Source organism: Archocentrus centrarchus, chromosome 24 (assembly GCF_007364275.1).
Source record: "Archocentrus centrarchus isolate MPI-CPG fArcCen1 chromosome 24, fArcCen1, whole genome shotgun sequence".
NCBI lineage: Eukaryota > Metazoa > Chordata > Actinopteri > Cichliformes > Cichlidae > Archocentrus > Archocentrus centrarchus.
Window position 1 is genome coordinate 12,005,325 of NC_044369.1, and position 17,935 is coordinate 12,023,259.

General features: G+C 38.8%; 1 protein-coding gene across 1 annotated transcript in view; it reads left to right on the forward strand.

Moving 5' to 3' along the window:
- Positions 1-17,935, forward strand: part of enpp1 (ectonucleotide pyrophosphatase/phosphodiesterase 1) — a 40,156-nt gene that overhangs the window by 15,277 nt on the left and 6,944 nt on the right. The window contains exons 6-17 of the mRNA XM_030721531.1: positions 1,097-1,216; positions 2,082-2,191; positions 2,308-2,373; positions 2,469-2,541; positions 3,282-3,390; positions 6,264-6,395; positions 6,510-6,541; positions 6,678-6,805; positions 7,820-7,889; positions 14,669-14,756; positions 15,921-16,105; positions 17,861-17,900. Coding sequence (XP_030577391.1) covers positions 1,097-1,216; positions 2,082-2,191; positions 2,308-2,373; positions 2,469-2,541; positions 3,282-3,390; positions 6,264-6,395; positions 6,510-6,541; positions 6,678-6,805; positions 7,820-7,889; positions 14,669-14,756; positions 15,921-16,105; positions 17,861-17,900 — 1,153 coding nt within the window. The remainder of the gene's footprint in view (positions 1-1,096; positions 1,217-2,081; positions 2,192-2,307; positions 2,374-2,468; positions 2,542-3,281; positions 3,391-6,263; positions 6,396-6,509; positions 6,542-6,677; positions 6,806-7,819; positions 7,890-14,668; positions 14,757-15,920; positions 16,106-17,860; positions 17,901-17,935) is intronic.

Below are 17,935 nucleotides of genomic sequence, written 5' to 3' on the forward strand. Positions count from 1 at the left end.
TGTGCAGTTTGAATGTGATCTGACCGACCCAGCTACCTTTACTACAAAGCAAGTTCAACATACCCTTTACCCTTTTCTTTGTTTTATCTGGCTTTACTATAGCTCACTTAGGCAAAGGCATCCCATGAAGCTGGGTATTAATTTGACAGGATTCCCCAAGGTTTCTTAATCTAGCTATGATTAGGAAACCATGGGAATGTGTATACGTAAGATACGGTGTTTGCAGCTTATTACAAGTCTACTGGGAGCAGAAAGCATGTTTTACAAAGCAAAAACTACACATACTGTACAAATATGCGCACTAAGCAGCAGCACAGTTGCTGCATCCAAAATAGCAAAATGTCAGTGTGTGTGAGATTAGACAAATACTTAGTAGTTACAGTTTGTATAAATGCGTGGATGTGGCTTGTAGTATGAAGTTTTTTAAGCGGTCAGTAAACTGAAAGACATTATGTTGTACAAATGCCGTCGTTTTAGAGTTAGAGTAGGAAGGGAGGGTGTCAAAAAAGGCAACTGGTTATTTTAATAGACTTATTCCAGGATTACACTTGTTTGTGAATGTGGATGCTAAACAGTCTCTGCCCTTATACTTGTCCGTAAACACTTGTAAACTATTCACCAAGTTGCACCTTTTTAAATGTGTTGGTTGCCCCGGTAAGGCACAACTTTTACTTTTTGTTTGCAGTTTGCGTCACATATTTTGAATTTCACCTCTGCTCAAGAAGTGTTTACATGCTACATTTACTTAGACTCTGCTGGTCTCTAGGTCTGCATGACCGAGACCTAAAGTAGCGTAACATGTAAACTTCTTGATTTCTCTTCTGAAATTTCACTTTAGGTTCATGTAATGGCAGAGTGCTGTTGAGGCCTACATGTGCGTAGAGATCAACTCCAGCAGAGCTAAGAGCCTTATAACATTGATTCCTCCTCTGTTGGTCGAAATCAGATCAGGCAATTAAGATAAAACACTGTGGTTACTGGTAATATTTGGGTTAGAAAGCTGGTGAGAGAGGAGATAATCACCTTTAAATCCCTGCAGACACAGAATGAAAGCAGCTCATTGTGACTGTGTTGACTTTATCTTTGATCCCTGCAGGGTCTTTATCCCGAATCTCACGGGATTGTGGACAACAAGATGTATGATGTGACCCGAAATGCTTTCTTCAGCTTGAAAACAGACGAGAAATATAATCCACAATGGTACCAAGGAGAACCAGTAAGTGAATCTGAGCAAACCACAGTATTTTTTACGAAGGTGCAAATTTGGTTTAGCAAAGATCAGGCTTATGGAGGCCAAAAGTAAGACCTGCTAATTAAAACAAAACCTTTTCAGGAAAATTTAGCCGAACACGACCACAAAAATGTAGCTCTGCTGTCAGAACGTTTACTGCACACATCTGAGAATCAGAGTCAGACAGTATTGTTCATTGTCTTGATAAAACGAACACACTTGTTCTGTGGAAGAAATGGAAACAACATGCTCATCACACTGTAATTTGCTTTCTATGAACGACACAAGTCAGTGAGTAAGTTTGATTGCTGAGAATTGGCTCTCCCTGTAATAAACTTCTTGATATAATTACGGATTCAGCTCGTGCTAAATGACAACTTGTGAGGGTTGCGTGTTGTGCTTGTTTAGATGCTTTGTGGTTTTCATTTAAATGGGAGGCCTCTTAAATCTCAATTCTCAACTGTGTGACAAGCTGCTCCTCTTGAAAATACACAATGCAGCACCCATATGGCTTTTCAAGAGGGAAGGAGAGATGGATGACCCCTGTCAAGTGATTTATTCTGCAGGAATGAATTCTTTCATAATAGCTTTTGAGCCAATACAGCAAAGTGCATCTGCCAAAATATTTAGAAGACAGCTGCATAACTAAGACATCTACCAGGACATCAGTCTAATAAGTATTGAATTAGAATATAAACATACTGTTAGATTTCCCTCAGACTTGACTGTGAGGGGATTATACTTCACCCCAATGTACTAAACACTGCTGTTGCTCTTCTCTTTCTTTCCTTTCTTTTTAATTTCTTTATTTCTTTTTTGTTGCCTCATCTCATCTAACTTCTCTCTTTAGGTCTGGCTCACTGCTGTGCGTCAGGAACTGAAGGCAGGAACTTTCTTCTGGCCAGGCTCTGATGTAGCCATTGATGGTACCTACCCAAGTTTCTACAAGAGATTTGATCAGTAAGAGCGATGCCATACATACTTCTGAGTTAATGCCTATGAAGTGTAGAATGTATCATAATCCACTGATGTGTTGATGCCTTCATAAATTAAATTGAGCCTTTTTTTTTCCACAGGTCTATTAAATTTGAGAGCAGAGTATCAACACTGCTTCAGTGGCTCAGTTTACCTCAAGGAGAAAGGTTCATATTCTTCTTTATCATTGCAAAGATGATGTTGTAAGTTCCTATTAGGAAACTCTCTGCATGACTCATAACTGTTGTCTTTCTAACTTTAGACCTGACTTTTACACTTTATACCTGGATGAACCTGATTCAGCAGGACATCAGTATGGGCCAGAAAGTGAGGAGGTGAGTTATTCACCTGAATAAATTAGCTGGTTATTGATTAGCTAAAAGAATTACTGACTAAAAGCAGGCAACATCTTTAGAGGAAAGCTTTGTGTGTGACGTTTGTGTGCTGACAGTATTCACAGGCTGTTGCAGCATGCTTTGTTATCATGGCCACAGCTCAGCTGTATATTTGCCTGGGTCTTCAGATAATCTGCTGCTGGTAGTGCATATTGTTCCTGGGTGAGGGACAAACTAAGCACAACTTGCATGACACCCACAGTATGTTAAAGAAGAAAAAGGTCATTTAGTTACTTTAGCTGAGATGAACACATTGAGGCCTCATCGTGGGCAAGCTCTAACCCACAGAACCCAGCAGGCTCAGCCAAGATGAGCCACATGTTCACGAGATAGAGATAGAAGTGCTGGTTGATGAAAACGTGTTCTGGGTGCCTCTGCTTACTACACCACAACCTGGGACAAGCAGTACAACAAGCAGTATAAAGCAGTTTTTTTGATTTTCAGTTTTTCTTGTAGTAACTTTCCCCTGTTGAAAGTATTAAGCCAAACCCCCTCAAATAGTCAGGATTATGGTTCATGCTGACAGATCTATTTATAGTTAATTGTTTGGCAAATATTTATCTAAAGCAAGTTGTTGATGAGGCGTTTGCATGGCAGAAGCACAGTGTTCCTCAATATTGTTTTCCAGTTATAGTAACATTTTAACTCTGTTAGAGCTTGAACTTCTGTTATTCATTTAGGTCATTCAGGCCTTGGAAAAAGTGGACAGGATTCTGGGCGTGCTGATGGATGGCCTAAAAGAAAAAAACCTGGACAAATGTGCCAACATAATAATCGTATCTGACCACGGTGAGATAAATACACACTCTTCACAGCGGGGATACAGTTTACATGGGATGGCAGGGACAGAACATGAATTTACTGATTTACTGAAATTAGGATGCACTTTAAAAGAAAAGAAACATAATCTTATCAAAGGTAGCAGATAGTTTAGTTTTTGATGGATGGAAAATTAAAACACCTGATTCATTAGTTAAGTGAAAAAAAGCCCAGAGGGGTAAACTACAAAAGAAGTTCAGCATAGCCAGATTTTCTTTGCATTAGCTCAGATAAAAAGGGACATTTCACTTGTCGTTTAATTCCTATGAGTGCCTACTACTCCAATCAGAGACATTATCAGATCGTGATGATAAAATGGTGACAAAAATCTATAGAGAACATAAAAAAATTTAACTGTAAAATGCAGCACAGCTGCAAATAAGACAAGAGATCAATGCTGCAGAAAATCATTGATTTTGGGTTTTGGCACACAGAGCGGTAAAATCAACATTTAAATTCCAGTCAGTTTTATTGCTGAATGCACTCTGAGCGCTGCTGTTTATTTCTGAGGTGAAAGCTGAGCATCAGAGCTCTGAAACATTTAAACATTAAAGTTTACAGTTCCATATCTAATAAAGGAGACATGGAAATTGCATTACTGTAGTTTGCTGGCAGTTCAAAGTGAAATTTATTTTATTGATTGAATAGGTATTCTTGGTGTGTGTTCTGTGTTCTAGTAGCTGCAATTAGAGTAAGAGAGATGTGGCAGCAGATTAGAATCGAGTATAAAAAACTTGTACATTTTCTGCATCACCAAATTAATGCATGCACATTCTAGTGACAATGCGATACATGGTTTGCACTGCTGTAACTTTAGAGCTGGGCTTCATCTTAGTGAGGTACAGCTTAACATGCTATGCATATTTTTATTGCACTTAAAACATGCTTTAAATAAAGGAATCAGTGGAAATGTGGCACTTTCAACCAATTATAAACTAAGACTCTGAACATAGCCTGCTTCTGACCAGGTTATGTATTAAGCATACCACAGTTACCACAAGTAAAAAGAGGGCCACTGTCATGACACAGAAAACTCTGACTTTAAGCTTGAAATAACTCGCTAACCCATTAATCCTACTTCGTAGTACACCCCTCTGGTGTCTATGGATGGCAGTGGCTGTTTTTATGTTGTCATATCAGTACTACCTTGGCTTTACATACTTTATCAAAAAATAAAAATATCATCTCAAAATGTCACAGCAAAGTTGGTAGAACCTACTTAAATCTCTGTGGTTTCACAGAAACAAATCAGAGCTTTGTTTTAGAGCCTGTGTCCCAGTTGGGGGGGGGGGGGGGGGGGGGGGGGGGGCTTTGAGTCTTGGTGTCAGTTTCAGATGTTTGACTTGGTTGAGTCAGTTCACCTGCTGCAGGTAAGACTGGAGAACACTCCCACAGAGGAAGTGAATAAAAGTTATGTGCATTTTAACTGAGGAAAATGTTCTCAGTAGTAGGCGAGGTTTCTTTGCATGTCTGGAGACCAGATGTTTAGCCCTCTAATTACACATATCGAGACCAGTGTGTTAGAGTCGATGTGGCGCAGGGCAATGCCCAGCTTTACCCATCTAAGACATTACTTCCAAGAGAGGAACTATGCTTCTTAAAATTCATAAACAGATTTTGTTCTTCATGGAAGCTTTAGGTTTTTATTACTTATAAGAGATGATGTTAGTTTTAACATACTCTAGTAGTTAGTAGTGTAGCTTGTGATAGAGGCAAGAAACAAGAAAGACTAACTGGAGCTCTCATGTCACACCCAAAAACATTGCCAACACATGTCACTGTAAATTTAAATGAACAAATCCCATCCTGTATGTGATTTGTACATTTAAACAGACAACTTTAAGTCTTGAATCCATTGAAAATGAAAATGTGACTGCTCATATCTTTACAAACTACACAAACCTTCACCATTTATAAAACATCTGAGAACAAATGTAGTTATTCAGGAAAGCTTAAAATTTTGTATTGCAGAAACTCATTATACAATACTGTGCAAAAATCTTGAGTTATGACTAATTTCTTATCTTTTACAGGAAATATTTGCAGCCATTTTTTTTTTTTTTTTTTTGAAACGTGCAAACATACATGGAAATGCAGTTTATAAGGTTAAAACAGAGCTTGAATGTCAATATTTGGTATGACCACCTTTATTCGTCAACAGACCCTAAATTCTCTTAGGCAAGCTGTCTTATATCTTTAAGTAGATTTCAGGAATAGTTAGACATTTAAAGTGCTGCAGTGCAAAATAAATGCTCAAGCTGACTGTAAAGTTTCACCCATGTATTTTACATTTTTAAAACTCATTTCATCAGGTGAAAATATTTAAGTATGAAAGCTATCAAAACAATTTCAAACTATACAAGTCAAAGTTTTTGTGAATAAAGCGCCATCTCTTGGTGACACTCTGCAATTGAATCAAAGGGGCGTGTTTACAGTGGGAAAAAGAGGGGGAAATCCCAGCGGCTGTGAACTGGCTGACAGCCGGCTGTCAGCTGGCTGGGAGCAGGAATTTTAAGTCGCTATATCTGTAGTAAACAACTTGTACAAATATGCCCTCTCTAATCTGTTTACCATGACAATTTCTGTGTCTGTTCTAGGATGTGGTTACCAGAAAGTATCTGTAGAAATTATAAAGATAACTACAGAATATCAATCTCTTACAGCATGCTTAAAATTATATATTTATTTTATATTTTTATTAATCATGGGGGCTATCACCATCAGCGATGGGTCTTGTTCTTAAACTTTATAGGTTTCTGTTTAAGAACTTCTTCAAGTGTCTTCCTCTGTGCCCTTTGCTGCCCCGCTGAAGACAGCCTAATAAAATTATTTCTTTTCAACAGGTATGGAGACGGCTTCATGTGAAAGGGCATCATTTGTGTCACAATACCAGAAGGACGTGTCTGATTTTACTGTAATCCAAGGCCCAGCTGCTCGCATCAGACCACATCGTCTCCCAGAGAATTACTTTTCCTGTGAGTTCCCGTTCAAAACATCTGACTTCCCTTGCTCCGAGATTTATATCATCAATCTGTACCACTTTGTGTGTGATCAGTGTGGCTGACTTGGTACTGTTTTTCTTTTTTCAGTTGACTATGAGGGCCTGGTGCAGAACCTTTCGGTATGTGAAAAATTCCAGATCTGAGTCTTGTATTCATAAGAAGAATGAAAGATTATCTGCTTGCTTGGCAAGTAAAACAGTCCCATTCGCTCTCTCTGCTGTGTGTTGATTCTCCTTGTCTGTGTCAATTTTGAAGTGCAGGACCATTGACCAACCAATGAGGCCATACCTCAAAGAAAACCTTCCCAAAAGGATGCACTTTGCTAACAACAAATGCATAGAGAGGGGTCATCTGTATATGAAGTCAGGCTGGCAAGCAGCACTGTAAGTAAACAATCAGTTGCACACTAAATTGTATTATTTTAGTTCATTAGGTTGTGCAGGATAAGCAGAAGAGGATGGATGGATGGATGGATGGATGGATGGAGGTTGTGCAGACAAGAATGAGCAAAATGTGCATTAAAAGTTTTGTGCTGTTAAAGGGAGCTCAGTGCTAAATTCCAACTTGATTAAATCACATTTTTATTTACAACCTCAACCTTATTATTCAAACTCATTTGCACATATGGTGGTTTAAGCAACTACAGTTTCAAACTTAAGGAACTGCATGTATAATAAAATAACTTAACATAAATCTCATGACCGTGTAACACCTACTTGAAGCGAAGTAACACATCATGCAGACCTGTAGCTAGATACTTCTGCTGTGAAAGAGTCTTAAACACAGAGAGAAAAGCATATATTTTAAGTGGTAAGTACAACTTTCAGCTATCAACCAAACATCTCTGAACCACCTTTGTGCATATTTCCCTACTTGGAGACTCAATATGCAAGTATTTTTTTTTAAAACATACAATTTGCCTCTTGTACTTTATAATTTCAGTCATAAAAATTACTTATGAAAATGAGCAAATACACTGAAACCTTAGGTCACTAAGCTTTCTTTCATTGTAAATGATTTGATAAACATTTTTGATAGTTACTCCACTACTAAAACTGAATTTTTTATTTATTGTTTAACTTGTTAGCCAGTAGAGCTGTTCTGATAGCATGCAAGCACAAGATTTTTGTCTAAATAAGCTGACATATTTTATACATGATGTATTTGTTGCTGACACTATTATAATGTTCAAAAAGAAAAACATCTGAGCCTGCTCATCGGGCACTTAAGTAAAACACTTGCGTTATGCTACACTAGCCTGTTGAGCAGAAGTTGGAAACTTAGTTGCAGACTCCGATAACAGCCTACAAGAGTAGCATTTTTAGTGACGTTCAGTGTTTAATTCGTTCTGTATTTTCCCTCTGATTGTTTTGTTGTTTGTTGTTTTTCCTACTCAGCACCCGCAGTGACATTAAGTATTGCAGCGGTGGATTCCATGGCTCTGATAATCTCTTTACCAACATGCAGGTCAGAGGAAGGAAGGGGAAGGGTGTGTGTGTGTGTGTGTGTGTGTGTGTGTGTGTGTGTGTGTGTGTGTGTGTGTGTGTGCGTGTGTGCGTGTGTGTGTGTGTGTGTGTACACACTTCTCTAGGTTTATTTGTACAAGAGGGAGGGAGAGAGTGAGTACTCTTCGTTTCATTTCCCCTCACTGGTTCAGGCTTTTAAACTAGAAACCAGTCATGCTGGTCTGGAATCGTACTTTAGAGCCAATTCTCAGGTTTATCAGTGTTCTCAGATTTTGAAGCAGCATCAGCTAAACTGTCTGCATGTTGTCACATTGAACAGTACACCCTGACTGATGAATTTTGAGGCACCAAAAACCTCAGAACTTGTCCTTTTGGTGCAATTTAGTGTTCCACTTGATTTATATAGTGTTATCAACACAGTATACTGCTAATTGCTAGTTATCAGAGGTAGCAAAAGTACACACATTTTCACTCACGTAGACTTGTGTTTAAAAATAAAGGGAATTCCGATAGAAGTTGAAATACTGATTCAGCGTCTTTACTCAAGTAAAAGTGGAAAAGTACAGGCTCTGAAATGTACTCAAAGCATAAAAGTAAAAAGTAGCTCTTTCTACCAGCTGTCTTGATTTTCTTTCATAATATCCCGAACTGCCACTGTCTTTAGTTTGCACTCATGTTCCCTTCATGTTTTTTGCATCATTCATCTCTATGTCTTTCATGCCAGTCCTGCACGAGAAGCACAAAATGATGCGTATACCAACAGGATTGTTTTATGTGTTATTGTTCCCTCTATTTTGGTTCTAAGTAGTTTAATGTCGGGAAGGTGTGCAATGATGTGAAATAATGAACATTATATTAAAAATATAAAACTATATTGGGCACCCGGGTGGCTTGGTGATGAAGCCGGTGACCACATACATAAAGTGACCATGTGACTTGTCATCAGTGCTCAATTTGAAATCCTGCATCTCTGATGGTATGGGGGTGTATAAGCGTCTGTAGAATTGACAGCTTGCACATCTGGAAAGGCACCATCAGTGCTGAAAGGTATATACAGCATTAAAGCTAAATTAATAAGGCAGTTTTTTACGGAGTAGAAAGTAGAGATATTTGTGTTAAACTGTAGGAAGTAAAAGTAAAAAAGTAAAAAGTCAGAACAACAGATACCTGAAAACTCCTCTTATGTACAGTAATGAAGAATTTGTACTTCCTTACTTTCCATTTCTGCTCGTTATTCAATGAGACAGAAAAAAAGAAAAGCATGAAAAGAAAGTGACATACAGTGGGTACAGAAAGTATTCAGACCCCTTTAAATTTTTCACTCTTTGTTTCATTGCAGCCATTTGCTAAAATCAAAAAGTTTATTTTATTTCTCAGTAATGTACACTCAGCACCCCATCTTGACAGAAAAAACAGAAATGTGGAAATTTTTGCAAATTTATTAAAGAAAAACTGAAATATCCCATGGTCATAAGTATTCAGACCCTTTGCTGTGACACTCATATTTAACTCACATGCTGTCCATTTTTTTCTGATCCTCCTTGAGATGGTTCTACTCCTTCATTGGAGTCTAGCTGTGTTTAATTAAACTGACTGGACTTGATTAGGAAAGGCACACACCTGTCTATATGAGACCTCACAGCTCACAGTGCATGTCAGAGCAAATGAGAATCATGAGGTCGAAGGAACTGCCCGAGGAGCTCAGAGACAGAATTGTGGCAAGGCACAGATCTGGCCAAGGTTACAAAAGAATTTCTGCAGCACTCAAGGTTCCTAAGAGCACAGTGGCCTCCATAATCCTTAAATGGAAGAAGTTTGGATGACCAGAACTCTTTAGACCTGGCCGTCCAGCCAAACCGAGCAATCGTGGGAGAAGAGCCTTAGTGAGAGAGGTAAAGAAGTACCCAAAGATCACTGTGGCTGAGTTGCAAAGATGCAGTAGGGAGATGGGAGAAAGTTCCACAAAGTCAACTATCACTGCAGCCCTCCACCAGTCGGGGCTTTATGGCAGAGTGGCCCGACGGAAGCCTCTCCTCGGTACAAGATATATGAAAGCCCGCATAGAGTTTGCCCAAAAACACATGAAGGACTCCCAGACTATGAGAAATAAGATTGTCTGGTCTGATGAGATGAAGATCGAACTTTTTGGCGTTAATTCTAAGCAGTATGTGTGAAGAAAACCAGGCACTGGTCATCACCTGCCCAATACAATCCCAACAGTGAAACATGGTGGTGGCAGCATCATGCTATTGGGGGGGGGGGTTCAGCTGCAGGGACAGAACGACTGGTTGCAATTGAAGGAAAGATGAATGCGGCCAAGTACAGAGATATCCTGGAAGAAACGTCTTCCAGAGTGCTCAGGACCTCAGACTGGGACGAAGGTTCACCTTCCAACAAGACAATGACCCTAAGCACACAGCTAAAGTAACAAAGGAGTGGCTTTGGAACAACTCTGTGACCATTCTTGACTGGCCCAGCCAGAGCCCTGACCTAAACCCAATTGAGCATCTCTGGAGAGACCTGATCCATGTCCCCAGATCCAGGTGTGAAAAATTTGTTGCATCAGTCCCAAGAAGACTCATGGCTGTACTAGCTCAAAAGAGTGCTTCTGGGCGCCCGGGTGGCTTAGTAGTGAAGCCGGCGACCACATGCATATGCCGCATTGCAGTACGGGCGGCGCAGGTTCGAGTCCCGGCCTGTCGCCAATTTGCCCATGTGTCTTCCCCTGTATCCTTCCCCCATTTCCTGTTTCCCTCCATTGACGATAAAAGCCACTTTGGCCAAAAATGCAAAAAAAAAAAAAAAAAAAAAAAAAGGGGTGCTTCTACTCACTACTGAGCTAAGGGTCTGAATACTTATGACCATGTGATATTTCAGTATTTCTTTTTTAATAAATTTGCAAAAATTTCTACATTTCTGTTTTTTTCTGTCAAGATGGGGTGCTGAGTGAACATTAATGAGAAATAAAATGAACTTTTTTGATTTTAGCAAATGGTTGCAATGAAACAAAGAGTGAAAATTTTTAAGGGGTCTGAATACTTTCCATACCCACTGTATATAACGAACAGTCATCCTCCTTCATGCACAACAGTAAATGATTTACCAACCTTAGTGAGTGGACCTAAGTGGACTGATATCAGCTAAGCTAATAAAACAGTACTAAGTGACATATACTTAGTCTGGTCCTTTCTTCCCTTTTTAAACTCATTCATGGTTTGTTGCCTGAGGCCAAACGTACATCAGCTATAATACACTGATGCAAATCCTGGCTTGTTGTGTTTTACAAATATGAGGTATGTTGGGGGTATACTGGAAAATGGAAAATGTTAGTCATTGTTTATTTGTCAACTTTTATCAATATGTGTAATCTATTTTACCCAGTAGCATAGCTGCTGAGTTGTGAGACTCATTCAGATTTTATATTGGACAACATATATACTGATAATGATTTATCTGCGATAGGCCGGTATTAATAGCATCAGTCGGGTCACTTTGGAGGACCACTTGGCCACAGTTCACAGAAAGATGAAGAGTCTTTTATCTTTCTAACAGCATATTCATCTGATGCTGACTGTGCAACTTTCAAACAACTTTCATGCAGTGCTGGGATTTTTTTTGCCATTGATCATCTTAGAACCTCTCAGATATATCTGAGATGTTTTGACACCCATGTTTGGATCGAGTTTTCTGATGTTTCACACAAAAAGTAATTGTAGGAAAAACAACAGGTCTTGTTAGCCCTGGAAGGTTGCCAGGTGAGCTGAGGAGACTACAAGTACTGATCACAGCTGAGAACTAGTCAACTGTACAAACCCTCTAATTTGGTACAGTGATTGTATATTGTAGTTTGTTTCTGGAATGAAGAAAAAAAAAAAAAACAGGATATAATGTTTTAATCAGTGAGCTTTAGAGGTGCTTGTAGGCTGATTTTAAACAGAGCCAGTCCAGCCATTTCTCATCTCAGTCTTTATGCTAAGCTAAGATGGCTACAGCCACATATTTTGCAGATGGCTGTGAAAGTGGTAGCAATGGCTTCATCTCAGGGCATTTGCCAAATGTGTAACTATTCCTGTAGTGAGGTTATTGGATTGGTTTCCATTGCGCCATCTTATGAATCCTGTTCACAAGACACTGTTAAGTCAGCAAGTCTACAAGAAGTTATACAATTGTTATTGTCATGGCATTTATGAATTAATATTTGGGTCTACAAACCCAGTTTCAAAAAAGTTGGGACATTGTGTAAAATGTAAATAAAAACAGAATGCAATGATTTGCAAATCTTATAAACCCAGAAAAACAGCAAATGCTTAAACTGAGACATTTTATTATTTCATGAAAAATATTAGCTCATTTTGAATTTCACGGCAGCAACACATATTAAAAAAAAAATGGAAAAGTAAGTAGTACTATAAAGAAACAGCTGGAGAAACATTTTGCAACTAATTTGGTTAATTGGCAACAGGCCAGCAACGTGACTGGATATAAAAAGGGCATCTTAGAGAGGCAGAGTTTCTCAGAAATAAAGCTGGGCAGAGGTTCAGGTTAGAGTATCTCATTAACTGCAGTACATAATATCTTCAAGAGATTCACGGAATCTGGAGAAATTTCTGTGTGCAAGGGACAAGGCTGAAACTTGGAATATTGGAATATTGCATGTTTGTGATCTTCAGGCCCTCAGGCGGCACTGCATTAAAACAGGATCATGAGCATGATCCAGAAATGCTGCTGTCTTCTCTGAGCTTATTTAAAATGGACTAAGACAAAGTGGAAAACTGTTCTGTGGTCAGATGAATTGAAATTTGAAAATCTTTTTGGGAAACATGGCTGCTTTGTCCTTCAGACTAAAGAAGAGAGAGAGACCATCTGGCTTGTTGTCAGCCCTGAAAAGGCACCATCAATGCTGAAAGTTATGTACAGATTTTAGAGCAACATCAACCTCCCATCCAGATGATGTCTTTTCCAAGGAAGGCCTTGCATATTTCAGAAGGACAATGCTAAACCACATACTGCATCTATTAAAACAACATAGCTTTGGGTGCCGGGGTGGCTCAGTGGGTGAGCAGGCGACCATGTACACCACATGGCTCTGGTGCAGGTGGCCCAGGTTCCCATCTGACCCGTGGCCCTTTGTTGCGTGTCTTCCCCCATCTATCCCCACTTTCCTGTCAATCATCACTGTTCACTATCCAAAAAAGGCCAAAAAAACCTATCTTAAAAAAAAAACAAAAAAAACATAGCTTCATAATAACAGAGACCGGGTGCTGAACTGGCGGGCCTCCAGTCCAATCCTTTAACCAGTTGAAAACATTTGGCTCATCATGAAACAAAAACTACGACAAAGAACACCCAGGACTGTTGAGCATCTAGAATCTATCTATATCGGACAAGAATGGGACAACATTCTTCTCCCAAAAGTCCAGGAACTGCTCTCCTTCTTAGGCACAGACTGTTGTTAAAAGAGGAGGGGATGCTACACAGTGGTAAACATGGCCCTGTCCCAGCTTTGAGACATGTTGCTACCATCAAATTCAAAATGACCTTTTTGTTTGACCTGTGAGTCTAGTGACCCCTTGTGCTCTGACAGCCTGCAGTGCAATTGTGGATCCCAAACCACAGACATGGTATGTGGTAGCCAGATTTATTTTTGGGCTTTTGATGCAAATGTCAGTCCTATTAGTCAGTCCAGAATGAAATATCTTTACAATTATAGAGTGGAATGGTCTGAATTTTTGTAAAGCCATTTATGAGACACAGAGAATGTTTTCTAATAGATTTAAAGACCGTAAGATTTTTTTTTACTTATCAACCTACTAGAGTGATAAACAGAAAATCTTGTTTCTTAGACTTGTCAACAGGGTGATTTACTGTATCTAGGACCACTGCCCGGTCAAAAATTACATTTGTCTAAAATTTTATTAGTAATTGTTCTAAAACAGATGGCCACTTAAACCTTTTTGTTTAAGTGGTAAATTTTCTCAGTTTAAACATATATTTTCTGTGCAAATCATTGTATCCTGTTTTTATTTACATTTTTCACAGCGTCCCAACTTTTTTGGATTTGGGGTTGTACTTGCAGTGCTTGATTTGCAGAAATGAAACAAATTTGGAAATATAGGCATCAGTACTAAAGTGCATGGAAAAACAAAGAATACTTCTCTCCACCTACACACTCAGCTTTTCACTGAGTTTGTTTCATTTGAAGAAGGTGTTTCTGTCTGCCACGTTAATGTCAGTCTTCACAGTATTTCTGTGTACAGTACAGTTTCCGGACATGGTTTACACTGGAATTTGATGCAGTATAATTAGCTTGCAAGGCTGCTGACTGGTCTAAAAAAAAAAGGTCTGTGAGTCAAGAAAAGTCAACTTTTCTGTAAATGGCTGCCAGCCTCCCTCCACACAGTTGAGGAAAGTTGTAAACTGTGCTTGAAATAGATCACAAGCAAATATTTCTGAATCCACCCATGGCTTTCCTAGAACCAAAACCTTCACCTTCTGATGTTATATATATATATATATATATATATATATATATATATATATATATATATATATATACTGTATATATGATCATTTTACTGTTTTAGCTTCTTTCAAATATTTATGCATCACCTAATTATGGCATTCAGTGCTTGATTTCAAAACCAGTTTAAATGTAAGTTTCCGGTTCACAAACAGTCAAAGTGTAGTTCAATGAACACACTTGTTTGTATTTTAAAACTTGCAGAGAAATGAATGAAAGTCAGTGTCTTATCTGTTTTGTTTTGTCTTTGTTTCCTTCAGGCAATCTTCATTGGCTACGGTCCAGCATTTAAACATAGCACAGTTGTGCCAACTTTTGAAAACATTGAGCTATATAATCTCATGTGTGGTAAGTCGTTTTGTTAACGCACGCTGCTCACTGTTCGTCATTCTGAAGCTTAATATGTTTTCTTTATTCGGTTAGACGTTTTGTGATATTCGCTTATTGAATTTCATGCTGAGAGCAAGATGAGAGCATCCATTTTTGCTCTCATGCCCTGAAGCCTTGTTAGGCCTGTGAGGTTGCCAGGCAAGATGAGGAGACTAAAAGAAGTACTGATCACAGCTGAGAACTAGTCCACCACCAGTTACAGTATAACTCTGAATCTGTTATACTGTGTTTTTTTTTTTTTTTATGGAATTTAAAAAAAATGGAACATCATTTTTAAGTAATGAGCTTGTAGATATTCTTTTAGGCTGATTTTAAATAGAGCCTGTCCAGCTATTTCCCATCTAAACTAAGCTGGCTGCAGCTTCATATTTAGCAGATAACAGTGAAAGTAGAGTATGAATTGCTTCATCTCGGGGCATTTGCTGAATGTGTGACTATTTCTGCAACTGTCCAATTGGATCGGTTTCCGTTACTTCATCATATGAATCATGTCTACAAGATTTAGTTAAGGCAGCAAGTCTACAAGAAGTCATAAGATTAGATTTTTATTGCCTGTGCCTAAAATAGTTTACTCTCCCATAATTCATCAGAGTTATGAAAACAGCTTCTTGATTTTTCAAAGATACGTTAACATACCTAAGAAGAGGGAACAGGTGTGCGCCGCCTGCACTGAATTTCAGTTCCGTGTTTTGCCTCCAAAATAAAGAAGTGCTGGCAAAAAAGGAAACCACATCAACCAGACTGAAGGAAGGAAAGTGTAACCCAGTTATTTCAGTGCACTAAGTGAAAGTCAGAATCAAAAAGAACACACAACCATATGGTGTATCACAGCTACAATACTGGTGCTGTAGGTCCAAGTAGAATAAAGCACAGTGATGCTGTTCATTCATCTTCCATTAATTCAGGTAGTATCACTCCATCTTTTGTTTAGGGGAAAATCAGTTTAGTGGAGTTTTACTTTTTGCTGGTAACATCCTATAGGTTTTTAAGATACATAATAAACTAACAAACTTGGTGTTATTGAAACCTTGACTTTTCTTTTAATTTCTGCTATACTGACAGTGTTCTGTTATGTACTGTATCCTGTTTATTTAATGTCATCTTCCATAATTTTTCCAACAGATCTTCTTGGCATTCGTCCTGCTCCAAACAACGGGACCCACGGTAGTCTGAACCACCTCCTGAAGCATCCCATCCATCAGCCAGTTCTCCCAGCACAGCTCTCCCATGACATCCCCTGTGAGTCTAGTGACCCCTTGCGCTCTGACAGCCTGCAGTGCAATTGTGGATCCCAAACCACAGACATGGTATGTGGTAGCCAGATTTATTTTTGGGCTTTGGATGCAAATGTCAGTCCTATTATTCAGTCCAGAATGAAATATCTTTACAATTATAGAGTGGAATGGTGTGAATTTTTGTAAAGCCATTTATGAGACACAGAGGATGTTTTCTAATAGATTTAAAGACCCTAAGATTTATTTTATTTTATTTTTTTTTTAATTATCAACCTACTAGAGTGATAAACAGAAAATCTTGTTTCTTAGACTTGTCAACAGGGTGATTTACTGTATCTAGGACCACTGCCCGGTCAAAAATCACATTTGTCTAAAATTTTATTAGTAATTCTTCTAAAACAGATGGCAGTCCTGTCAGGCTTAGCAAAGTGGCACTAAACTATATGAAGATATTTCTGCTAACATTCATATTTGTAAGTTTTTATTGGGAGCATGCTTGGATGCTAACATTAGCATTTAGCTCAAAGCAACAGATTTACCCATAGATTTGCACATTTTGAGACTCTTCTAGTTTTTCAGCTCCTCGCAGGATGCATGAATGCGTGCTTTGTGGTGGCGGATAACTGGGACATGTGGGCCTTTTTATAGAGTCATAATTTTAAGATTTTCTGTAAATAAACAGAACAGCTCAACACTCCTACCACACAAGCTCATGTAACACACCTTCATGTTTATTTTTGGACTAATTGCTCTCCTGTAGACTTTCAGGTCATTATATCTGGTGCTTTGCTTAATGTTTCCTTAATGTGCATGAGAAAGTTCATATTAAGTGCATGAAGAAAAATGAAAATGCCTCAGGAGAGAACACAACAGAGCAAATGGATCTGACTATAATTACAGTTGCATATTCCATGAAATTAACATGTGATGTTCTTTTAGCCTTATTCTTTTATCTACAGCCCCTACGGTGCGAAACAAAGCCCTGTGTTAGGATCGTATCACAGCATTACAGCTTGTAGAACAGGGATCCTCACGTCCAGGCCTCAAGAGCCGGTGTCCTCCAGGTTTTAGATGTGTCCCTGCGCCAACACACCTGAATCAAATGGCTGAATTACCTCCTCAGTATGCAGTCAAGTTTTCCAGAGTCCTGCTAATGACTTCTATATTTGACTCAGGTATGTTGAAGCAGAGACATATCTAAAACCTGCAGGACACCGACTCTCAAGGCCTGGATGTGAGGATCCCTGTTGTAGAACAACAGAATTGTTCTAAACCTGCTTGCAGCAAGCTGGAAAAGGTCAGGTTAAAGCTGCATCTAAAAATCTGTTTCAGAGAAATACAAAACCTATCCAGAACTTCCTAATGCTAAGCTTTTCCAGCAATGGACACTATTTTCCAGAGAACTGATTGGTCTGTAGATGGTGGTTCTGTGCGTATTGTTCACTTACCTCAAACATAATCTGCTGCTAGGCAGGTTAGGTGTGCCATGGTGATGTACCCCAGTAAGGAGTGAACCACCTTTTGTAAGAGATAGCCCTGAATTTGTCTCGCTAAGACCTAAATCCTCCTTCATAACACAGGTCTCTGCTGTGCATCAGATTCTGACTTTTTGTTTTTAGTCGTAGTTAGTGACAGTGGTCGGCACTTGGTCGCGTTCTGATGGAGGTGATTAAAATGTAGTGAAGTACTACTACCCTACTCTCAAACTAGAAAAGTGGGAATATGTAAAGTTCAAAAGTAAACTTCAAACAGGGACCTCAAAGCTGCATGCATCGTTAAATTGTGTTAGCATAATCATGTTAACAAGATGTGTGAATTTCTCCTCAGGTGAAACAAATGAACCAAAAACTCTTGGCATCCCATTCAGGTAAGAATCATTTCACTTGTTTGCACATATGGTGG